The 27,758-nt window shown below is 56.9% G+C and overlaps 1 protein-coding gene across 3 annotated transcripts; it reads right to left on the minus strand.

Moving 5' to 3' along the window:
- Nucleotides 1-51: 51 nt before the first annotated feature.
- Nucleotides 52-27,532, minus strand: MLLT6 (MLLT6, PHD finger containing). Of its 3 annotated transcripts, none has more exons than XM_033183241.1 (20): nucleotides 24,176-27,532; nucleotides 22,892-22,971; nucleotides 22,381-22,435; nucleotides 22,049-22,158; nucleotides 20,644-20,747; nucleotides 20,342-20,435; nucleotides 17,952-18,125; nucleotides 17,179-17,277; nucleotides 14,163-14,376; nucleotides 13,031-13,645; nucleotides 12,129-12,310; nucleotides 11,793-11,901; nucleotides 10,231-10,297; nucleotides 9,919-10,064; nucleotides 9,240-9,437; nucleotides 9,062-9,150; nucleotides 7,582-7,931; nucleotides 7,039-7,129; nucleotides 4,844-5,200; nucleotides 52-4,264 (listed from the first exon to the last, which is right to left on the minus strand). In XM_033183241.1, the coding sequence occupies exons 1-20, from the start codon at nucleotides 24,282-24,284 to the stop codon at nucleotides 4,223-4,225; spliced, it is 3,285 nt and encodes a 1,094-aa protein (XP_033039132.1). In that variant the 5' UTR covers nucleotides 24,285-27,532; the 3' UTR covers nucleotides 52-4,222. The 3 variants fall into 3 exon arrangements, with proteins under 3 accessions (XP_033039132.1, XP_033039133.1, XP_033039131.1); XM_033183242.1 differs by having other exon boundaries at nucleotides 14,238-14,376; nucleotides 17,952-18,128; XM_033183240.1 differs by having other exon boundaries at nucleotides 17,952-18,128.
- Between the last annotated feature and the right edge of the window lie 226 nt (nucleotides 27,533-27,758).

The following is a 27,758-nucleotide window of genomic DNA, read 5'->3' on the forward strand; positions in this document are numbered from 1 at the left end:
TTGGCACCCACCTCCTGTCCCTTTCCATAAAGCCAGACCACGCACGGACTCTTCGGATTTTTTTTTTTTTTTTTTTTTTTGCAAAACATTCTTTTATTAAAAGAACAAGTGCTGTTTACGAACTGCCCTTCGTACAAATAACATCCGTATACAAAGATACAAGATCCGGGTTATGCACAATTCCAGGCTTGGAGGTGGCAGGGGGCATCGCCTTTGGGCTGAGGATATCAAGGTTTTAGAAAGAATGAAAAAGGAGCCCCTGGGTTTGCAATCTGTGGCTTCCCCTCCCTGCTCCCTAGGAAGGGTCTGCTACATGGAAACAGGCTGGGATAGAAAGGGGGCGGGATGGGAGCAGGGGTGGGGTCTCCAGTCCCACCACCCAAGTCCCAAGTTGAGCTGGAGAAAGTGAACAAAGGGGAATGAAGGCACCCCTCAGTTCCCAACTTTTCAGTAGGTCAAGACAAAGTGGCCGGGAGCTAGACACACTCTCAATCTGGGTCGACATGGCAGGAGAGAGCCAAGGCTACTTGCCCACCTTCCTCAGAATTCCCAGTTGAAGTTACCTCAATCCCTCTAGGCACCTCTCCCCAGGAAAGTAAGTTGAGATAAAGGAGAACTGGGTGCAAGCTGCCTACCCCTAACTGGCCCACTGCACACCAAGGAAGATCCTAGAAGGTGGCAGGGGAAGCCTGTGCCTTTGAAAACCTGTCTTCATTTCCAATTTGGGAAAGAGAAGCGTGGAGGTTACCCTTTCTCAGAGCTGGCCCCTAGCTTGGGCTCCTCTCATTTCTCTAGACCCTTCCTGAGAGTCTGGGGTGAGCACCTCCCTAGAACTCAGTATGGGGGGAATGGGCAGGGGTCCCCTCATCAGCCTCAAGGTCAGGACACCTTGAGGCAGCAGCAGACCCAGGAGCCTGAGGGGAAAAAGCCCCACAAATAGGAAAAACAAACCAAGACAATCCTTAAAGTGTCATTGTCCATGGAGAGATCCACTAGCTCTGAGCTAAGACAGTCAGTGCCACACAGACACTCTCCCACCCCAGGCCCAGCACTGCACTCACACTGTGTGTCACACACACAGGGACAGCAAGCCAGCCAGCCATGTGGAGACCATGCCCTAGGAACCAAGGGCCAGGAGGCCACAGTCCTGAGGGCTGGTCCTGGCCCTGTCACTGAGCCCCTTCTAGGCTTGGAGCTGTCATCTGTGATGGGAGGAGCTGGCTGAAATGACCCCTAAAGACAGGTCCCTTCAGCGCTGGCATGCACCAGTTGTGACCCCACAGCAGGCACTGCCTCCGTAAGCACCCCCACTCACACATCACCGAGGGTGGGAACACCCGACTCCACATGCTCACCCACTCACACCTCCTCACTGAGGGTGGGAACACACGAAGCTCTGCTCTCATACGTTTCCAAACTCTGCTTCCGCTCTGCAAACCACATCCTTCCCCTCCCCCAGACAAAGAGATCTACAAATCTGGGTCCCTTCCCACCCTCCACCATCCAAATTCACTCTCGTAAAAGGGACTGAGGTTAGGAGAGGGTGAGATCGTTACAGCCATCCCCCTGCATTGGTATTCTGCTCCTCCTGAAGCTTTCAAGACCTTTCCCATTGAAGCTCCCTGAGAAGAAGGAAATGCCACTACCTCTCTCATGAGAGATGGTGGAAAGAGAAGAGGGCTGCATCAATTCATACCCAGCCTGGGCCCTGTCTTCAAATCTAACCACAGGAGCCCAGTCTGGGGAATCCAAGTGGCTTGGGAGAGTTGGAGAACAGACACTTGGAGATGAGCTGAGGGAGGGAAGAAGTGTTCTGGGCGGGGGTGGGGTGTCTTGGTTTCAATGCACAGAATCACTTGGACCTCTCACTCTTCAACATGGCAGCCTCGGGGTGGATTTACTTCCCTTCCCATCCAGACAGAAGTTAAGTTTCGCTCTAAGTGGGCCAGCCTTGGGCAAGGGCGTGGGTGTGAATGAGCAACTCTTCTAAGAATCTCTGAAGGTTTCTTTTTGTTCTTTTTTGAGACAGAGTCTCACTCTGTCGTTCAGGCTGGAGTGCAGTGACACGATCTCAGCTCACTACAGCCTCAGCCTCCTGGGTTCAAGCAATTCTCATGCCTCAGCCTCCCGAGTAGCTGGGATTACAGGTGTGCGCCACCACACCCAGCTAATTTCTTTGTATTTTCAGTCGAGACGGGGTTTCACCATGTTGGCCAGGCTGGTGTTGAACTCCTGACCTTAGGTGATCCGCCCGCCTCAGCCTCCCAAAATGTTGGGATTATAGGCATGAGCCACCGTGCCTGGCCTGAAGGTTACTTTTCTTTTCAGTGGTTTGGGGCAGGGAGTTACACAGCTTAATAGATTAAGATGAATAAAATGCTGAATTCTATCACTTCTAACATATTTAGCATTAATAAAAAGTGAGTATTTCTGAGGTCATCACAACTGCCTCCCCCTCCCCCAAGCCCTTGCAAGTGCCTAAGAAATTGCCTTTGAAGGATTCCCACCCCCTCCATTATCAGCTCCCTAACATCTTACAAAGTCTTATCAACAGGAATATTAATATTATTTTCAGTATCAGAAAAAAAACAGTTGAGCAGCACAGGCAAAAATATATCTGCACTACGTTTCTGTTGTTGCCAAAAATATACACATCTTCTTTTCTTTATTTAAAAAAAAAGAAAAAGAAAAAAAAAAAACCCAACAACAAAAACCCAAACACACACAGAAAAATCCACACATGCAAAGAGACTGACAAGGCGGGAGCCTGGGGAAGCTGGAAACCCCTACCCTGGGCTCCAACCCCAGTGCAACTGAAACAGGGACACAGGCTTCGCCTTGCCTCTTGCCTCTCTCCTGACCGTCCACTCAGCCTCTGGGCCAAAGGCCTGGGCGGGCGGGGACTCTTTGAAGGTAAGAATTGCCCACTCTACCCTGGGGAAATAGCTGGTGGGTAGGGGACAGTTGTTACGTCAGCTTAGTGGCTCCCCTGGTTGGTGGGGGTGGGGTGCAGGAGGCAGGATGGCTAATTCTGGAAGGGAGGCTTTTGCTAAAAGCAGTGGCATTTCCCTCCACCTTACCCCCTCCCCCAAGCCCTGGGGCTCCCCTTGTGCCAGAGAAGCATGAAGCTATCAGTGGGGTAGGGGGCCCTAAGGGGGCCCTGAGACCATGTGGGGTCAGGGGAGGGAAGGCAGGATATTACCCTGATTCAAAGCCCCGAGCCCCCAGTGACTCTCCAATATTGGAGTACTACTCTGGTTTTTGTTAACCATTCATGCCCCCAGAGAGGGACCAAAGGTGGTGAGGTGGGGAGGGTGCAAATAAGAGCTGGGAGGTCCCCTCTCTGGCGCTGCTTCATCTGACCACTGCGTCTATCCCTGCCCTTGGCTGCCCTGGGTTCAGGGGTGAGAGACAGGCAGACAGACACACACACAGACACACACATGCACACACACACACACACTCACACACTGAGTCGGGCAGCTCCATCTCCCCACCCTCGGCACTCCTAAGTCCAATAGTGCAAACAAAGGGCGGGACACCAAGGAAGGCTGGAGCCTCCTCGCGCCTGCCCTCTCCTTCCCACCATGGGGCCCCAAGAAGCTGAGGCAGCTGGGACTGAGTGTGATGCTCTCCTGCCCCTTCTCCAGCCCCCGACATCTGTGGGCTTTTACAAGCTCAGCTTGTGCCCCTGCACTTGGGGGAGGGATGGCGAGAAAAAGTCCAAGGGGTCCCTTCTGCCATCTGCCCGAGCTGGGAAGAAACTGCAGGTAAAGTGGGTCCAGCCCTTCTTCCATAAAAGATTTCCCCGCAGGGACAGGCCCATGGCCTCTCCCTCCACTTCTCCCCATTCAAGTGCTGATCCATTTCATGTGACAGGTCTAACCAACCCCCTACTTCTGCCATGGCCCACTCTGCTCTGGGGAGGGGGGGACCTCCAAAATATCTGCTGGGGGTGGAGCTCCTAGGCGGGCTTGCAGCCTGTCCTTCCTCTGAGCCTCACAAAGCGGACAGTGTGGAAAGGGAAGGGGGCCAGATGGAAGGGGCTCCCCTCTCAGTCTCAGTCCTTGGCACCAGGAGCTCCCCACACTCCCTGGACCTCAGCACAGGCTCTGGGTCAGGGCTCTCCAGGGACTGGGCGCAGGCGCCTGCTCCAGGCTAGGACCCCACAGGCCAGGATCTGCTCCCTCCACTTGGGGGGTCAGGAGGGGTGAGGGTGGATTTAGCCTTTTTCCTGGTTGACTGAAGCTCCTTTGTCAGCGGTCTGGAAAGAGAAGGAGGGAGGCCGGGGGTGCAGAAAGTGTCAGGTCCTAACCCCCAGATAAGAACAGCTTCCTGGACCAAGAAAGCTGCTGTGGGGTGCTGAAACGGGGCCAATGGAAGCCTCTGGACGGGGCTCTGAGGGGTGCACGCCAGGGCCGATGCGCAGGGGTGTGAAACCATCCTGCAGAAGAGCACCGGACAGTGGAGGCATGTGCCAGCTAAGGCTGTGTGCCCTCAGGAGGGGGAGAGAGGGCCTTTCTGACATTGGCCTACCCAGAGGGTCATCTTTTTCTAATTGGTCTGCTCAGAAACAAAATGGCTTTTTCTAATTGGTCCTCCCGGAGGAAGGCTGTTTTCTAATTGGTCCTTTTCCTCTGAGCCCATGCTCAGATTGGATCTCTCTTGGCCCTGCAGGAGGGCACCCACGTGCAAGCAGAGGCCCTGAGGTCTGAGGCAGGGCACTTCGCTGACCTAGGAGTTGCTTCCTTCCCCCTGCTGAGGCACCTGATAAACCTTCTGACAATCCATCTCTACCCATCCCTCAGAGGGGAGGCAGAAAGGCCCCGGGCCCCTTACTCACCCCTCCTTTGGGGCCACCGCCACTGCCGTCTGCTCCCGACAGGCTGAGGAAGGGGTTGGTCTGGGCAGTGAGGACTGGAGGTCCGCCTGCTGCTGCCACTGCTGCAGCTGCAGCTGCTGCAGCCATGAGACTTGTGTTGTTGCCAAGCGAGGGAGCCACTAGGGCTCCAGCGGGCAGCAGGGGTGGAGCAGACGCCGTGGGCAGCAGGCCAGGGGTGCCCGCAGACAGCAGCGGGGTGGAGCTTCCTGCCAGCAGGCTGGCCATGGGCAGCTGGGAGCCTCCAGCCATCTGCAGGCGCTGCAGCTCCCGTTTCTGCTGGATCTGCTGGATCATCTGGTAGACAACAGTCTGGTGTTCCTGCAAGGGGGCCAGACTGCTTGTTGGCCAACAGTCCCGGAGGTCTGTAACCTGCTGCCTGCCTGCCCTACCTTGCCGGGCCCCACCTCATCACACTGGAACCAGGAGGCAAGAGGCCTGTGAGACAGTCAAGGTACTGTCTCGCATTTCTCACTTAGCCTCGGTATCCCCATCTAGACAAAATGGTTGCATGCCATTGGCATTTGCCAGCTGCAGCACTGCCAGCCAACAGCAGGGTATTTAACATCTCTGGCCCTGCCCACAGAATCACCCCTCAGCTCCTAAGACAACCACAGATGCCCCCAAGTTGAAAAACACTAAACTAGGTTGATAGTTTTCTTTTTTTTCTTTTTTGAGACGGAGTCTTGCTCTGTCACCCAGGCTGGAGTACAGTGGTGCGATATTGGCTCACTGCAACCACCACCTCCTGGGTTGAAGCGATTCTCCTGCCTCAGCCTCCCAGGTAGCTGGATTACAGGGGCCTGCCACCAGATCTGGCTAATTTTTGTATTTTTAATAGAGACGGGGTTTTGCCAAAACTATTGACTGGGTCAATAGTTTTCAGTTCACTGGACACTGTGGCTCATGCCTGTAATCCCAGCACTTTGGGAGGCTGAGGCTGGTGGATCACTTGAGGTCAGGAGTTTGAGATCAGCCTGGCCAACATGGTGAAACCCCATCTCTACTACAGATACAAAAATCAGCTGGGCATGGTGGCATGCGCCTGTAATCCCAGCTACTTGGGAGGCTGAGGTGAGAGAATCTCTTGAACCCATAAGGCGGAGGTTGCAGTGAGCCGAGATCACACCATTGCACTCTAGCCTGGGCAACAAGAGTGAAACTCTGTCTCAAAAAAAAAACCAGTTTTCAATTCCCTTTCTCTTTTGTTTTGTTTGCTTCTATCATTTAAGATTCATTTATTTTTGCTTTGAATAGACAAAGCATTCATAATGTCCCAAAAACCAAAATAATATATCAAAGTTTACCTTAAGAACTTACTCCTCCTGCTCCCATCTGGTCCCTACAGGCAGCCAGCTGAATTGATTTCCTGTCTAATGTTTCTTTATATGAAAATGTTTATTTTTCTTATTTTTTCAACTCCCTGTTTTGTTTTTGAGACAGGGTCTCATTCTGTCACCCACGCTGGAGTATATTGGCACCATCTCAGCTTACTGCAGCCTCCATCTCCCAGGTTTAAGCGATTCTCCTGCCTCAGCCTCCTGAGTAGCTGGGACTACAGGCGTGCACCACCACGCCTAGTTAATTTTTTGTAAAGATGCAGTTTCGCCAAGTTGCCCAGGCTGATCTCAAACTCCTGAGCTCAAGCGATCTGCCTGCCTCAGTCTCCCGTGCTTGGATTACAGACATGAGCCACCACGCCCGGCTGCTTCCCTCATTTTTAAAAAGTAAAACCCCTTTTCTCCAAAGGTAGTTTCAGCTGACCCAACAGGAGACAGACCCAAAGAAGATACTACGGTTGACGGTGGTGTCACCTGCTCAGCCACTTAGACCCTGGAGTTTCCCCTGAATGTCTTCGGGGCTGGGACTGAGATGCTCAATAACTGAGGACTTGCTGCCCTCCAGTCTCTCTCACCAGGATGCGGACCTGGGGCTATTACAGCAGCCCTTTCTCAATGCCCGGGGGACCCTGGGCGTGATCTTATCCCCCTTCCTCCCATGGATGCTCCACAGGGCCCAGCCCCAGTCTCACAGGCCCAGCCTGGAGCTTCCCCCACCTCTCTCTGCTCCTGCCGTCTCCTGGCTGGCCCTGATCCTCTGGGATGAGCCCTTCCAGGCAGACCAAGGGGCCCCTGAGGCAGGGGAGGGAGGGGCATTACCGGGGTCAGCTGCGGGGAGGCCAGGAGCTGCTGGAGTTGCTGGAGCTGCTGCTCTTGCTGCTGAAGGAGGTGTCTCTGCTGCTCGGTAAGGCTGAGGTGGGGGTGGAGTGGGAGGGGAGCAGACAACACACAGACCATGGGGGAGGGCTAGGGAAACACTCCTGCTCCCATTCCCAAGCCCCCAGACTCCCTCAGACCCAGGGGAAGCAAGGCAGCGATGTGTGATCTTAGAGCACTGTGCTCATAGGGTGCAGTGGGAGGGATACAGGTCTGATTTGGAAGAACTGTCCCAGAAGGAAATCCTAGAGTGGAGGAGAGGAAGTCAACAATTCTTTTGTCCCTGGGGAGCTACCGTCCAGAGGACACTCATGTCTAACAGTCTGTGGAGTCCCTAGAGGCCAAGAAGTGAGTAGGATTATATATCCTGTGAGATGAGAGGCCATTTTTCCTTTTAGGGATTGTGGGTGTTTTGGGGAGAATCCCTCCCTTCCCAGAGCCAGCCCCCCACCCTGTTCCCTTTCCCAGGGCTGAGCTCTCCCTCACCTGTTGAGACAGCCTGGCAGCTGCAGCGTGGGGGCCCCGCCAGCCTGGCTCAAGCTTGCGGGGTTGGGGGCAGCAGCCCCATTCAACCCCCCAAGGAGCCCATTGAGGGGCAGGCCCCCACTGCCTGCCAGCCCCCCCAACAGCCCCTCAGCCATGGGCATGGCCCCCAGCCCTGCTGCCCCGGGTGCCCGGCCCAACCCGTTCTGTGGCTGGGGCGGGAGCGGGGCAGGGGCCCCAGGCAGGGCCAGGGGCAGAGTGGCAGGGCTCTGTTGGAGCAGGGGCAGCGGTGGGGGCGTGCTGTGGAAGGACAGCGACGAGCTGCTGCGGCTCGGGCAGCCTGAGTGTGGGTCCTGGGGAGGGAGGGGGAAGGGAGGGGTCAGAGGGCCAGCATGACTTTTCTGGCCCCTGGCCCAGCACCCACCAGCATTCTCACAGAGCACAGTAACCCCCACTTCACCCCCAGGCACCCTGGAAGAGGCAAGGTCTGGGAATGAGGGCTAAGAGTCCAAATTGTCTTCACAAATCATGTTTCCTGACTCCTTCCTGAGAGCCCAGCGCCCCTCGTCATCCTCATTTAACAACGGACAATGATGATGGTGGTGACCATCTGGTGAACCAGATCCTGAGCTGAGGGCTTGACCTGTGCTATCTTGCTATTCTCATTTTATGCGTGAAGCCATTGATTCTTGCACAGGTTAAGTAACTCTGCAGGCAAAAGCACTACAGCTGAAGTGAAAGGCTCAGGTTCAAATCCTATGTCCACAATTCAATGGCTTGGGTGACCTTGGGTTCAACCTGTGTTAGTTTACTTACTCATAAGCTGGAGGGTAACAGTAGTACCTATTCCACAGGCTTACTATGAAGACTAAATGAATGCTTTAAAAAATCTCAGCACAGGGCATGACAAAGGGCAAGTGTGCAATTAATGCTGGTTATTATTTTGATTATTATTGCCCAAGTCACACAGTTAACAAATGGCAGAGAGAACAAGAACCCAGTTTGTTGGATTCCAGTAATAACCACAACGCAATAGCAACTGCTATTCCAACTGCCACCAATTACACAGGAATTATTTTGTGTGAGGCGCTATAATAAACCCTTCACAAATACTTCTCCAAGAGGCCTTCCCTAGCCACTTTCTATCCACAGAAGCAGCCCTCCCCCGTTCTCTCTCTCTCACAGCCTTCACTTTCTCTCCACCCTAACATGTCTCCCAGTTTGTAATTACTCCTTCTTTGCTTGGGGTAGCCTATCTTCAGAAGCAGCACTGTGCCCGTTTTGCTCACTGATTGCTTAGCCAATGCCTGGCACTAAGTGGGCACCTCATAAATATTACTTGATTAAGGGAGGACTGAATGGATCAATCAATTGCTCAGTCAGTCACTTCACTGCCCAGCCTCCAATAGCTGCGGGGAAGAGATGGGACCAGGAGAGCCTTGAGTCTCCCCCTCCTTCCTGCCCCGCTCCTCGTAGCGCCCACCTCAGAAGAAGTGGACAGCGAGTTGTCCAGGCCGAGGCTGCTCTTTCCCGGAGGGCTCTTGCTGGTGCTCAAGGAATCGCTGCTGCCGGCTGTGGGAGGGATGTCACAGGCTGCAGTCAGAGCCAGTCCGGACTGCAGGGCAGGAGCCTCTCTCCCAGGCTAGGCGGGATCCCCTCACCTTGGGGAGGCAGGCCATAGGGCCCAGGGACAGGGCCGTTGGCGGCAGGCATGGCAGCAGGCAGGGCAGGGAAGGGCACAGAGAGCTGCACGTTGAGAATCTGCAGCCGCTCCTTTTTGGCCGTCAGGCTCAGGATTTGCTCTTGCAGCCGCTGGTTCTCCTTCTGCAGCGCGTGCAGCGCCTTCAGCATCTCCACGACTGCGGAGAGAGCGAGGAACCTGAAGGCGGGGCGAGGACGGGCGGAGGCGGGGCCAGGGGGCCGGGGGCGGGGCCTGGAGGGGAGCCAGGGCTCAGCCCTTAAAAAGGAGGCGCCAGCCTAATGAGGGACACTGTAGGTGAGCTCTGAGAAGAGAGACGGGAGTTGGGGAGCCACAGGTGTGAGGACCTGGGGCAGAACCTGAGGCTGCGGTCGAGGCCACAGGGGTCAGGAGAGAAGAGCGGAAGTTGCGCTTTGGTAAGGTCGGGGCCTGGAGGCCACGAGGGCCAAAGGCGGGGCACAGAGGGGCCAGGGCTGGTACTGTGGCCTGGCAGGGATGGGAGGTGAGGCCCAGGGTGGCCGAGAGTCAAGGCTGGGGCGGGGCCTAGGGGCGGAACCTTAAAGAAGCTTGGGGACCTCGGGGAGAAAGACGACTACTGGGGCCCTAGGGCAGGCGTCCCGACCGGCGCCACCCCTCCTCACTGTTGACGCCGGCCTCCCCGTCGCCCTGCTTCTCCAGAAGCTGCTCCATGTTAGTCGTCCCTGGGGCCGCCGGGTCTAACTGGCCGCCCCCACAGGGTGCAGAGGCTGTCTGGTCGAAGAGTGCGGGGAGGCTGCTGATGGGGGACCTGTGGCCAGAGGGAACCTGGGCTCAGTGGATCCGACCACTCCAGGCTCCTCCGGCCCTTTCCCCGTACCCCCCAGGGGTTCCAGCCCGCGCCGGTCTCTCCGCCCCTCTTCCCTCGGGTGTCCCTCCTGCCCCCAGCCCCTCCTCCAGGCCGCCCCTTCCCTCACATGGAAGACAGACTCTCCTGAGGGGAGGTCCCCCGACACCGGAAGCTGCAGTCCTCCAGGTCTGGCTCTTGGAAGAAGGGAAGGCTGGGATCAGCGGGGAGGAGTGGTCGCTGCCTCAGGGTTCCCGCCCCCGAGGTGGATATGGGATTGGGACCTCGCCGCAGATCCCCTTCCCCAGGAATTCCCAACACCAGACTGGCAGTTCAAGGCCAGCGCTGAGGGCCCTGGCTTGGAAACCCTGCCCCTGGGAGGCAAACCCCGGGCATCTGCTCTCTCTTCCTCCTCTGGGCTGAAGGCTCCACTGTCTGGCTTCTTTCAGATCCACCGCCCAATTCCTTTCCTGGGATCTTCAGAATTATAGAAATGTGAGGTCAAGACAGACCTGGATTTAACTTAAACCTGACACCAACTTTTGTGACCTTGGGCTCCTAACCAGCCTCTCTGAAGTGACTAAGATTAAAAGAAGGTAATAAATGTGAAGTGTTTACCTGAAGGGTTTAGCTGGCATGTAGCAAGCCCTTAATGACTGCAGCTATTATCATAATTAGCTCTGTATGACTTTTTACATTCATCAGATCCCTAATCAGGAGACAAAACTCTTCCTTGGGCCATAGAATCCCTGTCGTTCTTAAACGTGGAATCATATTTGTCCCCTTTAAGGCTTACCTGAGGCGGCAGCCTGGCTGTAGTCCCCGCCTCCCAGCCTGACAGGTGGTCTCCCTGCACCAATCAGCTCTCTGGGGCTGGGCTGACTCTCCAGGGAGAGGGCGGGGAGCTTGTGGCCCGCCCCCTTAACTCCTAAATACCCGGAGAGGTTGAGACCTCCGTAAGCGCTGATCCCAAGGACACACTCGGAGGCCAAGCGGGAGCCACGCTACACCAGTGAAAGCACTGGGCTTGGAGTCAGGAGAACAGAATCTGAGCTTTGGCTCTGCCATTCCCTGCCTTGAGCAAGTCTTCCATCTCTGCCTTTTTCTTCTGTGAGATGGAGCAGTAACTGCCCTGACCTGCCTTCTCGCTGGGTTCTAACGTGAAAGTGTATCCTGGTTTGCAGTGTGTGGGTATTTTTTTTTTAAGAGGCGGGTTCTCCCTATGTTGCCCAGGCTAGTCTCCTGAGTAGCTGGGATTACAGGCAGGAGCCACCACGCTGGGGTTTTGTTTTGAGCCTGGGCGATAAGAGTTTCGCGATCTCCGCTCACTGCAACCTCCGCCTCCCAGGTTCAAGCCATTCTCCTGCCTCAGCCTCCTGAGTAGCTGGGATTACAGGCGCCCACCACCACACCCAGCTAGTTTTTGTATTTTTAGTAGAGACGGGGTTTCACCATGTTGGCCAGGCTGGTCTCGAACTCCTGATCTCAGATGATCCACCCGCCTCAGCCTCCCAAAGTGCTGGGATTACAGGCGTGAGCCACCACACCCGGCCTGTTTGTTTTTGCAGGGAGGGCAATGGCCAGAGGGAGGGGGCAGCCAGAAAGCTCTCCCATTCTTTCTGGGGTCACATGCAGGTGATGGGTGTCAGACCTTTGGGAAGAAAGGGGACAGGGGGTCAGATATTCACATACCTGTGTGGCTGCTCTCAGCTTGGGCGAGGAGGGGGTTAACGGCACCCATGGGGGTTCCAAAGATGTGGGTAGAAGGGAGGCTAAAGGTAGAGCCAGCCAGAGAAAACACCTAAGGGAGGGAGGTAGAATCCCCTGGCAGTTATTCTTGGATCTAGGGCACAACTGTGTCAGGGTGCACGGGGCCGGGTGTGCTGGGGAGCAGAGGGGACCAGAGCCTGGAGGGAGGTCTGGTGGCAACTCAGCTTAGTTGCTCCAATTCCCATGGAAGGCTAGGGTCCTCTGTCAGTCTGTCCCCAACCTGCCCAGAGAAGGAGGAGCCCGGGAGTCAGGTCTCACCTGAGTGGTGGAGATAGAAGCAGAGGAGGAGGGAAGGGTGCTGGTGAACGGGGAGCGGCTGAGGCGGGGCAGGGCCGAGGTCCCTGGGGGCCCCAGGAGGCTGGAGGAGAGAGGGGTGCTGCAGACGGCCCTCAGCATCCCGCCACTGTGGGAGATGGGGTCCTTATTACTGGTGTAGATGCCTGCAGGCACAAGAAGGACAGAGGGAAGCACACGGTTACCTTCCACCCCAGACGCCTGCTCAGCCAGGGCTGTGACAGCCCCTCCCCGGCTGGAGTGCTCCCTGATTCTGGCTACACATCCAGTCTAACCCTCTTGCTGCAAAGATGTCACTTCTTGCCTGGGTGACATCTGCTTGCTGCGCCTTTTTTTTTTTTTTTGTCTCACTCTGTCGCCCAAACCGGAGTGCAGTGGCCGGATCTCAGCTCACTGCAAGCTCCGCACCCTCCCCACCCCACGCCGGGTTTACGCCATTCTCCTGCCTCAGCCTCCCGAGTAGCTGGGACTACAGGCGCCCGCCACCTCGCTGGGCTGTATTTTTAGTAGAGACGGGGTTTCACCGTGTTAGCCAGGATGGTCTCGATCTCCTGACCTCGTGATCCGTCCCTCTCGGCCTCCCAAAGTGCTGGGATTAGCGCCTGCTTGTTAAACTGCCCTGCCCAGGGCTGGGGAATTCCTAGCTTTTATAATCTCCCTCCCAAAACTTGGTAAAACCTTCTGACAATCTGCCCCCAATCCTTTCCACTCCAGGCATGCAGCGGGGGATGTCCTGAAGGTGACTGTCTGTGCTCTGTCTTTTGGAGGAGTATCCATCCCATTTCCTTCTAAGTGCATGTGTAAGCTCTGTTCCTCACTAGACTGGCTGGGCCCTGAAATGCCCTCTGTCCCCAGGGGTCACTAACCTGCCCCTAGTAAGGGGGACTCCAGGCTCAGGCTGGGCAAGCTCCCAGAAGGCCCAAAGGTTCGGGAGGTCAGACCTCCCAGGCCAGAGCTGACCAGGGAGCCTCCAGAGAAGGGTGAGGCAGCAGTGGCGGTAAAGCCAGCCAGCTGGGCACTGGGCAAGGATGGGGCAGCTGGGCCCCCAGTGCCCTCCTTGTTCCGACTGCCCTTGGGACGGCCTGGCCCATGGCGGCTCCTCTTGCTGGCTTTGTGCTTCTTCTCCTTCAGGCCTGTCTCAGGGGTCTCATCAGCAGGCACAGGGGTGGCACTCAGTGCGGGCATCCGCTTGTGGGTGCCTGCCGAGGCCCCAGACCCCGTGACGTGGGGAGATTTATAGTCCCCAGGGGAGGGCGCCCGGGCCCGGCCTGAGCTGGAGGTGGTGGTGGAGAAGCGCATGATGGGCCCAAAGCCAGAGAAGACCACCTTCTGCTCAAAAAGGTCAGCCTTGGGGGGCTCGGGGGCTGAGGGAGAAGGAGGGGCTGAAGGGGCGGGGGCTGTGGGCTTGGAGTACTTGTCCTCCTCTGGCTGCTCCAGCTTGGGGAATGCAGAGAAGTCAGGGGAGCTCTGCAGGGACGAGACTGTGCACAGAAGGAAAATGGTTACAGCTGGACCCCAGATCCCCGCACTCCCTCCCACTCCCACATGTACTGGAGGGAGACAGCTCTGGTCCAGGAACGGGGACGCCTGGTTTCCTGTCTCAGCTCTGCTACTGTCTGTGTCCTGGGATAAGTACCCCCGACCCCTCCAGCTTTCCCACCTGTAATAAAATGGAGAGTAACTTGCACCCTACTGGCCTCACCAGATGACTGTAGCGATTATAGGAGATAATGTTTACGGGGTGCTTGAAAAATTGTACCTTGCAGCACAAATGTAGGGGATAAGGAATACTGTTATGGGTTGGTGGAAGAGGAGAGTTCTGGCTCAAGAAGGAAGGGTTTAGGGGCAGGGCTGGAGAGGAGGGGATTCCCCATCTTTAACCTGAACCAATGTAGAAGTAAATGAGATGCAAAACCAATATGCAAAGTCCCTCACCAGAAAAGCTCAGGACACAAGGCTGTCCCTGCTCCCAGCTTCCTCCCGGATGCTCACACTCACCTGCAGGCTGGAAGGGCCCCCCAGAGGAGGAGGAAGAGGAGGAGGAAGAGGAGGCAGAGGTAAAACTGCTCACACCTTTCCCACTGCTCAGTTTCTTCCCCTTATGACTCAGGCTATGGCTGGAAGACTTTTTCCCCTTTGAGTCCCTGCTGCTCTCAGAGGTCTCCTGCGTGCTGGCCTCATGGTGGGAGGAAGAGGAAGCTGAGGAGGAGACCTGAAGGAGAGGAGAGAGGAAGATTCAACACCGGCTGCCTGGGCCTGTGCTGATCCTGATGTGGGAGTGAAGCAGGGGGGTACAGGACCTCGCTCAACTGGGAGAGCCCACAGCTAGTTTCGTGAAGGACTTCCAGGCAGGGAGTGGCTGGGAGCTCCTAGACAGGTATATGAGGAGGCAGCTGTGGCACTCCTGGGTGTGAGGCAGAGGGGAATTCACTGAACCCAAGAAGGCATCTGTCTTTCACCTTAGGCAGGGAAGATGGAAGCCGACAGGGAGATGAAAACAGTCCCAGTCTGAAGAGATTTACTCATTGGTCCATTCATTCATTGAATACTTAGGGCGCCTAAGGCAGCTGGGCCTATGCTGGAAGTGGCGAGGCAGAGAAGAGGATCAACAGGAGAATGGACTTCTCTGGTGCCATCCTGGAGCCCTCCAGCTACTCCAAACTTCAGCCCCCTGGCTTTCCACCCATTCTCTGACCATCCCATGCTCTTCCTAGACAACCTGAGATTGCACACACTAAGCGTCTGCCAGGAGAGCCTATCCTTACTCTTCCTGGGAAATTTCTCATCCTTTAAAATCCAGCTTAGAAGTCCCTCTTCCCTGAAGCCTCCCTAAATACCTCAGGTGGAACAAGGCACTCTGTCCCCTCATTTCCAGAGAACTGTGCACACATGACCACGTCAACAGCTGCCACTCTGCACTGAAATGTTCTCTCCTGTGTCTGAGGCACCAGAAACCAAGGAGAGTGGCAGGGTGGTGGTTGAAGGAGCATGTGCTCTAAGTTGGGAAGAGCAGGGTACGAGCCTGGCAGGCTCTGCCCTTCACTGCCATGTTTTTGTTTTTTTCTTATTTTTATTTTTTGAGACAGAGTTTCACTCTTGTTGCCCAGGCTGGAGATTGCAATGGTGCAATCTCGGCTCACTGCAACCTTCAGTCACCTCCCGGGTTCAAGTGATTCTCCTGCCTCAGCCTCCCAAGTAGCTGGGATTACAGGCACCGGCCACCACACCCTGCTAATTTTTTGTATTTTTAGTAGAGGCAGGGTTTCACCATGTTGGCCAGGCTGGTCTCGAACTCCTGGCCTCAGGAGATCCACCTGCCTCAGACTCCCAAAGTGCTGGGACTACAGGCGTGAACCACTGCACCTGACCTCTCTGCCATGTTATACTGTGCAAAGTCTCAACCTTAATGAGTATCAGTGTCCTTAAGGGGAGCACTATGCATATGTGGTGAGTTGGAAGCAGCATGATGCCAGATACATCATATGGGGTCAATAAATGATGAGACATCCGATGGCAGCAGGTGAAGAGTACAAACCTTCAAGCCAGACTGCGTTGGAATCTCAGCTCTACCACTTTACTAGCTGTGTGCTTTTAGGCAAATTACTTAACCTCTCTGTGCCCCATCCTCTTCATATATTAAATGAGGTTGGTAAATTTCCAACCTAATTGGATTATTTTGAGTATTAAATGGACTAATCTCCATATGCCCTTCCATCTCCTGGTTCTAGAACACAGCCTGGCATGCCATGAGTTCATTCGTGCTTCAGGCTGCTGCCAGGGACGGCCCTTTTCTTCCTGGTAGCGACCAGGTATTCAGTTAATCATGCTGAACAGATAAATGCTGAATGGAGGCTGGACCGGAAACGAGAGCCACCCTGCCCTGCCCCTCCCAGGCAGAGTCCTGGTCTCTGTCTTCCTCTTTGTTCTTTTCAACAGCTGGAGTTCTGAAGGGAGCCAGATGTGGTTCTGAGAGCAAGGGAAGAGAAGGGCTGGGGGGAAGGGTAGCTGAAGTGCTGGGTCGAGTGGAGGGGGATGGGCAGAGTTCTCTGGCATGTCCAAGGGACATCCAGTTACTGGAGAAACTCCCAGATCCCTGGCCATTTCTTGCCACCTGCCTGCAGGGCCCTGGAAAGGTCAGAGGGCATGAACGACAAGCTCTCCAGGTGAGCCCTGGGAAGCAGGGAAGGGAGAGGTTTACTGGGGCAGTTGCCACAGCAACATCACCCTGGAAACCTGATACCTGAGCCTCCTGCTAAGGTGCCCAGAGCTCTGCCAACCGTCTGAGGTAGGGTGGAGGTGAATGGGCAATAATGGTGACAGGAGGGAGCAGTTTCTCCAGCTCCCCGCACCCTCCTAGGTTCTCCTCCCATGGGGAGGGCAGGTTGTAGGGAGCAGGGAGGGCTGTTCTAGCTTGGATTAGTAATTCCCTGGCCTAGGGTAGGGCCTGCCTATGGCTCTTCCAGATGTTGCCCATTTCTGGAGACAGGCCTGATATACCATGCCCTGCTGGAAATGGGGGGATGAGTGGGAGTTTGGGGGTACTGTCCAGGGGCCTGCCCCCCATGCCACCTTGGTCAGAACTTTCAGCCCCTCCAACCTGCACGGAGTGGGATTTGGGTTGGGTGACAAGCTTTGGGTGTCCTCCTGATGGGGCGTAGGAGATGTCCTCTACTCATCTCTGGGGATATGGGCCCTAGAACTTGGAGAGCAGGCCTGAGTGCCGTCCCCCACTCTCTGCAGACAAGAGCCCAGGGCTGAGGCCCTCTGGACAGAGGCAGATGGGAACATCTGGCATCCAGCACCCCAAACCCCCAATCCCATGGTTGGTCAGTGATTGGTGGCCCCTTCTAGGCTGGAAGAGAGTAGAGGGTGTGGGGTGGGAGGGGAGTGGCATTAACTTGAAACTATGGGGAGGGTACCCAGGTCCCTGGCTCACCAACCTCTCGCCCCTCGCCTCCCTCCCTCTGCCACCCCAGACCCACGCGCCATCCCTCCTGAACGTGGGCAGCAGTACCTTGTCAGCAGTGGGGACCACGGGCGGGGTGAGGATGCTGGGGGGCGACTCAGGCCGCTTCTTGTGCTTCTGCTTAAGGCGTTCTTTGTCCTTTCGACTCTGGAGAGGAAGAGGTGACTAGATACTGTGCTGGGGGGCTGTCTGGGCAAGGATAAACATGACATGTGGGTATGAGGAGCTGACACCCTCTCAGGATGGGGTTTTGTGGGCACCATCTCTCCCTGAGGAGGGCAGGATAATGGGCTGGGCAGGAGCGACTCAGGCAAGTTCCTATGAGAGCCAACAGCCCTTCCCCCGGCCCCGCCTGCTAAAAATAGCCTGTCCCATTATCACGCCAGTGCTACAGAGCACCACGTGCGTGAACACACACCTGCAAGGGTGTCCACCTGGGACACAGCTGCACAGAGGGACAGGAGCAGGGCATGCTGTGCTATGTGGTGCGAGGGAACGCAGGCATTAGCACTTACACACTAGGCGGCACATGGCTGGACTGCGGAGACATGTGCAACGTGCACAGCCATGTGTCTGGGGCTTGGGGGACACTGTGATGTCATGGGGAGGACCCAGAGGAACCACTAATACAGCCACAGGGAAGCCAAGCTCCCACGTCACCCCCGTTTCACTTCAGCCCCCTCCTGCCCTCAGTGGCCTCAGAGGAAGGAAGAAGGCAGGGCCAAGACCTTAAGGGCACCTCATGATGGCTTCTTGAGCCATGTTTGTGAGTCTCTGAGTCCCCATGTGAGAGTGACGACAGGCGAGAGAGGGGCTTCTACCTTCTTCTGGCCCCTCTCGTGGTGGGTAGGGTGCTTCTCCTGCTGCGTGGATGGTGAGGCTGACCGGCTTCTCCTCCCAGAGATGAAACCACTGCCACCTCCCCCCATGCTGCCGCCGCTGCTGCCTCCTCCTCCAGTGCCTCCTCCGCCTCCCCCGCTGCTGTGCCGGGATGTCTTCTGGGGGAGACATTTGAGAGAAATTGCAAACCCTCCTTTCACGGGCTTAGGGAATGCTTCCAGAAGGTTAGAGGATCCTGATCCTGGGGGTCAGTCCCATGTGCCCCGTCCGTCACTAAGAGGACCTCATGCCCTCTATGATGCTCAGCAGAAGGGCGTTCCCCAGCCTGAAAATCCTAGAGCATTCCAGCTGGCTCATCTGATGTGCAGAGTCAATCACTGAGGCCCAGGTCTTTCACTCTCTCCATGGTGCCCTCTTGGCTGACTGAGCCACGGCATGTTTCTACCTCCTTCCCTGGAGCAGAGGGCGTGCAGGGGACCCTCATGGGGAGCCAGTGCTCCCCTGCACTCCACGTCTGATCCCCCCTCTAGACACCTGGCTCAGCTATCACCCCCTTCTCCTTTTTCCCGGCCCCTCCCCTCCACCAAACACAGTGGTTGCTCCTGTCCCAAAGGATAGGCTGCCCTTAACTTGAAGAAAGCGGGGAAGTAAACATCAACACAACCCAAACAACCCTCATGCTGCCTCTCCTCCCAGCCAGGGCCTGCCTCCCCCATTCCCTTCACTACAGACCCAGCCTGACGGCTTCACCCTCCCCGGGCTTGTAGCTGCTCCCTCTAAGGTCACCAACTACCTCCCAACTGCCAAGCCCAAGGGTTAATTTCAGGCCTTGTCTGACCTGGCAGCTCCCCAGTGTTGGACACAGCTCCTACCTGCAGAGCCCCACACCCTGCAAGGCCCCCTCTTTCGTGGCCCACCTGATCTATCCTTGTGGACACCCTGGGATTACAGCCCCAGCCTTATAAGCCTGGAGCTGCCACTACACCCTGCCCAGGAGTCTGACATCCACCAAATCTAAATGTCTCCATATGGCGCCTCCTGCAAACCAAACCAAGCGAGTTACCTTGTCCTAAGTTATCATCAAACCCTGAAACCAAGGTGACCATGTAACTTATGATCCAAACCTGGACACTTTGAAAAATGAAACAGGGGAACTATTAATAATTACACCAGGGCAACAGGTATAAACTGGGACTGTCTGAGGCAAATTAGGACATGTGTTCCCCCTACAGAAGCCAGCTGCACCCCTTGTTCATGGCACCCCCAAGTATTCAAGCTCCATTTACTCAGTGTCTAGAGCCCAGATCCTAAATGTCACCCCCAACTCCTACTTCTCGGCCACTCCCACGATTAGGCAAGTCTCCCTAGAAATGGTTCTAGCATCCAGCCTCACCCCTCCATCCCCCTTCTCGCAGCTGTCTCCCGGCCACCAGCCTCAGCCCTTCTGATCCAGCCTCACAGCGGCTGCCAGGGTAATCTTCCTAAAAAACAAATCTGATCATGTTACTCTCCTGCTTACAGGCCTGACAAGCCTGTGGCTAGGGGGTAGATCCAAGCTGCAGCCAACTGCTCCAGAACACCTCACGGCTTCTGGGACACACGAGTCTCTCCACAAACACAGAGTAGCACCCTTTCCAGCCTCCCCCTGGGCCTCCCCTTGGGCCCCAGGCCTGAAGCCTGGGGCAGAGACAAGCCCAGCTCGGGCCCTGCTTTCTCACCTCATCTCCTGCCTCTTCCCCACCAAACACCCCATTCTCCCGCCGCTCACCCATGCCCTTCCTCCTCTCAGGACTTTGTCCACACTAGTCCCTCTGCCTGGGACTCGTTTCTCTGTTTGGCAGGCTCCCGAGGAGTTTTCAAATTAGGCTGCCCGTTCTAAATCCCATCTACCAGCTGCAAGATAAGTTATATAACCTCAGTGAGCCTTAGTTTACTCATCTGTAAAATGGGGAAAATATAGTACACCTAGTTCTCAGGGTGGGTGGGATGACCACGCAAAATAACACACGGCAAGAACTTTGTCCTAAGGCGGAGGCATAGTAAATGCTACCTCCCACACAAATGTTGGCTCTTATTTTGATTTCCACCTCCACTCAGCTTAAATGCTTCCTCTTCCTTGAAGCCTCCTAGACTCCGACAGGCAGAGTCTGAGCTTTGTCTTTTGGGACAGACTGCTTGGTCCAGCTCTGATCCACACACTTGAAGCTATACTTTATTCCTCATCGAATGAAGAGCTCCTCTTGGGCAGGGACTGGGTTCTTTCCCTCTCTGTCCTCCTAGCACCAGGTACTGGCCTGGCCCAGAGCCCACGCCCTCGAACCATCTAACCACAGCTGACTGACCCTCTCATGCACTGGCCGCTGGAACTCACCATCTTGCTGAAGTGGTATTTGCAGTAGCCACAGTACTTGACGTTGTCCACCTCCAGCACTTCTTCCTCACACAGCAAGCCTGCCATTTGGGCACTAACCAGAGAGGGCAGCCTGAGACGGCTGAGGCCACATATCAGATGAGCCACCTTCCTCCCACCCTCCTGGCCCCCTGCTGAGGCAAAGCCAAGACCATCCAAAGAAAGCATTGCCACCACCATCAAAAAGACAGCAGCTAGAATGAGCCTGATCAGTGGCCAGCCAGGACAACCCCAGGGGGCGGAGGGTGGGACGGGGATCTCACCAGGTGACGTGGAAAGCTTGTCGACATCCATGGCGGTTACAGGTCATGCAGGCTCCTGAGGCCGCCTTGCTCTCCCGGCCCTGCTCCTCACAGATGTAACAGGTCTGCGGGACACAGCACAATCGTCCCCTCCTCCAGGGAGCCCCTGTCCTACTGATGGTCCTTAGGCCACCCCTTTCATTCCATTTGCTCTCCAGTCTTAGATCAGTGCTATCCCACAGAACTGTCGGCAGTGATGAAAACGCTCTATGGTCTACACTGTCCAAGACAAATGCCACCAGTCACATGGGCTATTAGCACTTGAACTATGGCTAGTGTGACTGAGGAACTAGATTCTAAATTGTATTTAGTTCTTGTTTATTTTTATTGATTTATTTATTTGAGACAAGAGTCTCTCTCTGTTGCCCAGGCTGGAGTGCAGTGGCACGATCTCAGCTCACTGCAACCTCCTCCACCTCCTGGGTTCAAGGGATTCTCCTGCCTCAACCTCCCGAGTAGCTGGGACTGCAGGTGCCCACCACCATACCCAGCTAATTTTTGTATTTTTCTAGAGACGGGGTCTCATCATATTGGCCAGGCTGGTCTCAAACTCCTGACCTCAGATGATCCACACCCCTCAGCCTCCCAAAGTGCTGGGATTACAGGTATGAGCCACCATACCCGGCCTGCATTTAATTTTGATTAATTTATGTAGCCATGTGTGGCCAACGGCTACTATGCTGGGTAGCACAGTCCTTGGATGGTGAGCTCTGAAAGGCCAAGGCCTGTGTCTGTCTTGCTCACTGGGGAGCTTATGCCCACCTCTGCGCTTCTGCGAAGGCCTTCCTCTGCCTGGAACCTGGAGCCCTCACCCTCCTGGAAGCTGGCTCCTTCTCATGTCCCAGGTCTCAGCCTAAATGTCTCCTTCCTTTACCATCTGGTCTAAAGTAAGTCCCCACCAGGTCTTTATTTTAATGTCTTATTTTCTTCATAGCACTTATCACAAATTGCATTTACTTTGTCTTTTTACTGATATTTATGTCTTTGCATGCAAGAACTTGCATTCCATTGAGCAGGCAGCACACCTATCTTGATCAGCACAGAACAGCATGTTCCAGCTACCTTGCACCAGGTCTGGCACATAGTAGGCACTTAATAAAATGTGTCCAGCAACTGAATGAATGAAGTACCTGCGAAGGTCTACCCTCTGGCAGAACTACTGCAGAGGAGCCTACTATTTCATCTGAGTGCCAGAGCACGAGTGTGTCTGTCAACAGAAGGGTGGTTCACTGGTAGGTACCTACCCACCTCCCAAGTTCCCTTTCAGTGCTGGTTGGACAGAATCAAATTACACTGGATGAAGAGAGCGTTGGAGGAACCCATGGATAGGAGGGAACTGGTAGGGGACACAGCGGGGGTTGCTGACCTTGTTGAAGCGATCATGAGGCACGTACTGCAGCACGATGGGCTCCATGGTGAGCACGTTGGCAAATTGCACCTCGGGGATGTAGAGGGCACACACCACGTGTGCCCAGCCTGGGGCAGTGTGGGGGTGGCCTCAGCTGCAGATGGCAAGCTGGAGACTCCACCCCTCATGACCCCACGCTGCAGACCGTTCCCTCCTCCACAGCCTTCCCATCAGATTCCAGTGCCAGCCAGGGAAAGAAAACCCCGCCTCCACCCCAACCCAGTCCACTCCTGCCTTCCCAGACCCTGCTCAGGGGGCCTTGCTGACCTCAGCAGATGAGCCCTCCTCACCTCCATTATCAGTCCTCTTCAATGCCCCGTCTTTGTGTGGGCACAGCTCACACCTCTGCCAATGCAAGGGTGCACAGGGGTTGGGGGATCTGCTGAGCTGGGCCCTCTCTGAGCACATTCAAGGGGTCCCAGGCTGAAATGCTAAGCTCTAGCAGGGGATGGATGGGGCTACAGTGGAAACAGGATTGGCCGTGAGTTGGTAACTGTTGAAGATGAGGAAGGGGACATGAGATTCATTATAGTTTTCCCTCTACTTTCACATGAGTAGGAAACTTCCCGTAATAAAAAAGTTCAAACAGACAAAAACCAAAGCCCCATGCCTGAGATGGGGCAGAGGGAGGGATGAGCGTGAGGCAGAGGAGGGGTTGGAGGTAGGTGTGCAGGAAACAGGAAGTCTGTGTGACAGAGCTAAGTCCCACCCCAGCCTCGCCTTAGAGTCCCCTAGCTCAACCGGAGACGCTCAGGTGTGTGGGAGGGGCCGGGGAGTAGAGCAGGGCAGTCTGGAACTCACCACCCTGGCTGCTCGCTCCTGAGATTCACATTTCCGGCAGAACCAGGGTCCCGTTGGCACCTGAACGATGCCATAGCAAGCTGAGGGGGGGAGGACAGTCGCTGAGCAAAGCTGTCAGCCAGTGGCTTTTTCCCAGGTTAACTGGGGGAAGGCGGTGACTCGAAGGAACTAGAGCCAGTTCCAGTAATGGGGGCTGCTCCCCAGTCTGGGGTCACTCATTTAACAGCAGGACTGCCCAACCGCACACCACCAGCCTTCAACCACACAATCAAGCACTCCAAACAGGGCGGGAAGTCTGAGTGTTTGACCTTAAACTTCTAGAAGATCCTCCCCCCACGCCCTTTCTGGACTTGTTTCCCAGCTCCTTCCCCGGACCAGCCATCAGCATCAGGAACAGAGAAAACCAGAGGGGACAACAGTCACGACCGTCAAACACGTTTTGTTGTTGTGGGCGGGGGGATTTCTTAAAGGGCCAGTGAGGGACGAGGCGGAGAAGTAGGGGGTCTAGGGACCTCATCTTCTACTTCTAAGTATCACAGAGTCAGGTTAAAAGTCAAGGCCGAGAGCAGGTGTGGTGCTGGGAACCCAGAGGAGCGTGGCGGGAAGAGCCCCGGGCCACAGCATTCAGGGATGTCCCAGGAAGGGGGGGCCCGGCTGCCTGTGCCAGGCAGGCGGGAGATGCCAGCCTGCGCCCTCGGCAAGATTCCTCAAGGAGTTAACTCCCGAACCATGTGCTGCTGGGGGAAACTCCAAACCTCCCTCTTCTCGATTCCGGCCCCCTGCACAACCTCTCTCCTATCCTTAGCTCTTCCCCGGCGGATTTAGGAGTCCCTTCTCCCCTGGGACCCTTCTCTTCCCTTTCCAAGTCCGCTCCTCCCATTATCCGGAAGCGAGGGGGGATGACGCCCCCCCCTTGACCTCTTCCTCCGGGAGCCGGGACCAAAATAACCCGGCGGGAGGGGACACCTCGCAGGTAAACATTCCCCGGGCAGCCCCGACACCGGCGGGGTGGGGCGCGGGGAGTTCACTCATTGCTCCCTAGACTCTCCCCAAACTCCCTCAACTTGGGGTGGGGGGCGCGGAACTGGAACAATAGGCAAGAAAACAATGCCTGACCCGGTCTTCCAGGACCAGGCGGGGGGAGCCCCCCCACGCCTCCCTTCCCTTCAGGTGGGGTGGGGGAGGGGCACGCGAGCCCCGGGAGGTCTCCGGAGGGCGCGGCCGGGGGCGCCCCGCGCACGCCGCCCCCGGGGTCCCGCCGCCCCCCGCGGGCCACCCCCATACCTTGGTGGACGGCCACGCTGCACGCGTGCCCATCGCAGTAGACCAGCGGGTTCTCGGCCCAGCCCCTCTCGTCCGAACATACGCAGCAGCCTCCTACCATCTCCTTCATACTCCCATGAGCTCCCTCCGGGGCTGGGGCGGGGGGCCGGCCGGCGGGGGTCGGGGGTCAGGGGGGAGGGAGGGAGCGGGGGGCCGCGCGCCTCCTCGCCCCCTCCTCCTCTTCCTCCGCCGCCGCCGCTTCTTTTCTTTGCCTCCTCCTTCCTCCTCCTCCGCGTCCTCCTCCTCCTCCTCCTCGCTCGCTCTGTCTGGCCGCCCCCCCCGCCGTGCTCTCGCCCTCATGCCCCGACGGGCCCCCCCCACAACAATGAGACTCGCACGCCGGGCTCGCCCCTTCCGCGCCGCTCGCCCGGCTCCTAAGGCCGCCCCGCCGCCGCGCAGCCCGGGCCCGGCGGGGGAGGCGCCGAGTGGCACATCGCGGGCGCCCGCCCGCCCCGCGCCGCCCCGCGCCACCCGCTCACGCGCCGCCCCCCCGGCCCCCTGCCCGGCCGCGGCAGCCATGGCCGCGCGCCTCCGCTCGCTCGCTCCCGGCCCGCCCGCCGCCCGCCGCCGGGTAAAGTCTTAGGTTCAGGGAACAAAGCCTGGCTTGGTAGGGAGCTTTTCGCTCGTTAGCTCCGTGCTGCTTTGCCTGCTTTCTTTTTCGTTTTAGGGCTCTGGGTCGTCGCTCCCGAGCCCTCCCTCTGCCCGCCCTCCCGTCTCGGGCCCCGGGTTCCCGAGTCTCCAGCCCCCTCCGCCAAGTCTTCGTCTCTGGGTGGGTTCTTCAGCCCCAGGGAAACTTGGGGGTGGATACCGGGGGAAGGGGCGCTAGGAGGAATGGGAACGACGCGGGCCGTTCGCCCCCGCCCCACCCCGTGTCTGGGGGTCTTTCTGGATGGCCGCCCTCGGGCCCTTTTCTCGGAGGCCACTCTGGAGGGTAGACGCTGTCACACGCAGACACTTACTCATTCAACAGATATTTATTAAACGCTCGTTGCCAGTCGCTGGGATGAGTAGAGAGCAAAACATATTCCTGCCCTCGGGGAGCTTCCTGTCGGGTTCACAGACACACACGCACGCACAGGGACTCGGAGCCCCAGAGACACACACTGAGGCACCCACAGACACGAGCTAACTCCCAGCTTCAGTCACACAACTGACCCTCCCAGAGACAGGAACCTCCGCTCCAGCCCCGCGGGCGCGCTTAGAGACCCACGAGAGTTAGAGACCCGCAACCACGAGGTGCTCACGAACACCAGTTACACTTGACCTCTAGGCACGCACACAGACACAGCGTAACTCACACGCAGCACTCCAGAGGACTAAAGTCCCTGCAGTTGGGTCTGGGAGAGAAGTGAGGGGCGTCGGCCCAAACGCTTCTTCCCAAGACCTGTGTGGGCAAGGGGGGGAGTGAGATCTGACCCCCCAAAAACTTCCTAAAGGGGGGCGACGCTCGTGGGACTAAAGGTCACCCGCCCCCCACAGCGGGAGTTCGGGTGGCGTAGGGGAGAAGGCAGCCCTGGGGGCTTCAACGACACTTCAAAGACCTCGAGGCCGGGAACGCTTCCTGCGGGGGAGGGGCAAACAGAGAGGAGAAGGGAAGACGGCCCGGGGGACTGGAGGTGGAGGAGGCCGCCCCCCCTTCGGTGCACTGCCCCCTGGCAGACTCTTCCGCCGGGTCCGCCTCCTTTTCACCAGCACCTGTTCAACCGGAACATCAAGGGCCTGGGGCCCCGCCGCGGCCCCCCGTCGGCTCTTTAGTACCTTTCATCCGGGAAGGGAGGTGAATCCCCGCCCAGGAGGGGGGAGTAGGGCGGGGGAGAACTTGTCCTTGACCTGGTCTTTAGCGTCAGGGATTTACTCCCTTAATCCCAGAGAGGCGGGATTGTGGGGAGGTCGGGGAAGCTGAGTTCTGGGCTGCAGCCCCCCACCTCCCCTCGCTCCGGTGGACACAGGGAATCTCGGAGGGCTGCCGGGACGAAGAGGCTACATCCTACACAGGGTGGTATAGGGGAAGCCGGTCTCTTTGACCTCCGTGCCTGGGAGTAGGGGCCGAGAGCCAGATTATTGCGATGGCCGGGATTCCGGCGAGGACTGCCGCGCTTCGGTTCCTTGGTCAAATTTGTAAATTTCGCAAACACGAAAAGTTAACAAGACACAGAGGAGAAACTACACTTAGGGGTTTCTAACGAATTACCTTTACTAGCAAGAATAAAACTGCAAGAATGTTAAACATAAAAATGTCAGTCCTAAATCATGCACGAGTTTCAGAATATTTGAATATTTGCTTTTGGGACCCACCGCTGCCAAAGTGGCCGCAGTTTCGGGTTTCGCCGGACGGGGGTCACTAAAAGGTGCCTACGCCCTAGGGGGGGACGACCTGGAGACAGGGGCCGGGAAGCCTTTGTCTCAGGTCACCCCGCACCGGGTTTGTCGCCTAAGTTTATGGGATGGACTGGAGACAACACTTGTAAATTTAGCGTTTTAGGAACATTGTTTCGTTTAATCCTACCCACACCCTTTTAGGATGGGTGTTCATATCTCCCATTTTGTGAATGGAGCAGCTGAGGTTTCGACGGGAAGAAGTGACTCGCCCAAAGTCATTCAGCCTGAAATTGGCAGAGTCGGGACTTGAACCCATTCTGTGCCCCGCTACGACAGGGTTTCCGCCACCACGCGTTGGTCGAGAGCGGGTGCGGAGCTGGGATGTCCGAGCCTCCTCTACCGGCCCATCCGCAAATGCTCCCTGCGAGGTCTGGGGAAACCCGGTGCCCCGCGGGCTAGGCTGGATTCGTGGCGGGTACCCAGGGTCGAGCTGTCAAGTTCAATCTCAAGCTTCCATCATTTATTTTCCTGAGCGCCCACTGTGTGCCGATCCGCAAAAAACAAGCAAGAGCAGGAACCAGCCAACAAGTGGTTCAAGTTCATCGCGCTCTCCCCGGAGTAACTGAGCACTGCTTTGGGGTGTCACGCAGACCCTGGCGGTGGGACTTTCGGCAAGTGACTTCCCCTCTCCGAAATCCGGCTTGTCCCTCTGTAAATGGGGCGTTGGTACCCCTGGACAGGGGCTGTAGCGAACACCGAACGAAAATCCTTTTGTAAAGCGTGAAGGCACACAGTAGGTGCTCAATCCCTGCTCGTGCCCTCTCCGCCGCCCTATGCGTGCCGGGGCCGCGCGCTCCGGCTCCTGCTTCCCGCCTCCCGCACCTTCTCCCGTCTCGCGCGTCCCGCGGCGAAGGGACTGGGGTAGAGACGACCAAACAGAAAATTATTTCCGCCCGCTCGCCCCGCCCCGCCCGTCCCCGGAGCCAGAAGGGGATTGTGGGGCCGCCGCGGCCGCCGCCGGAGCCGAGCGGGGCGGAAGCGCGCGTCGCGCTGCTGCTCGGGCCCGACCGCGCCGGCCCGCACCTCCTGGCCCGGAGCTGCGGGCTGCGGTCGGGGCGGTCCCGGGGCCCGAAGCGGCTGCCGCCGGGCAAGTTTCCGCGAAGCCTGGCTCGCTGGTTCCGGGAATCAAGCGGGGGAGGCTGGAGGGTGTTGAGGTTTCGTTTCT

The sequence above is a fragment of the Trachypithecus francoisi genome, unplaced genomic scaffold (genome assembly GCF_009764315.1).
Source record: "Trachypithecus francoisi isolate TF-2019V2 unplaced genomic scaffold, Tfra_2.0 Lachesis_group20, whole genome shotgun sequence".
Lineage (NCBI taxonomy): Eukaryota > Metazoa > Chordata > Mammalia > Primates > Cercopithecidae > Trachypithecus > Trachypithecus francoisi.

What these genes read in the sequence shown, in the direction of transcription:
- MLLT6 (XM_033183240.1), bottom strand. Translation starts at nt 24,284, where the DNA reads ATGAAGGAGATGGTAGGAGGCTGCTGCGTATGTTCGGACGAGAGGGGC. An exon ending in GGGGCCCTTCCAGCCTGCAG is followed by an intron (nt 13,646 to 14,162) that starts GTGAGTGTGAGC and finishes TTCTGTGCACAG; the next exon opens with TCTCGTCCCTGCAGAGCTCC. An exon ending in CGGGGAGGCCGGCGTCAACA is followed by an intron (nt 9,438 to 9,918) that starts GTGAGGAGGGGT and finishes CTCTCTCCGCAG; the next exon opens with TCGTGGAGATGCTGAAGGCG.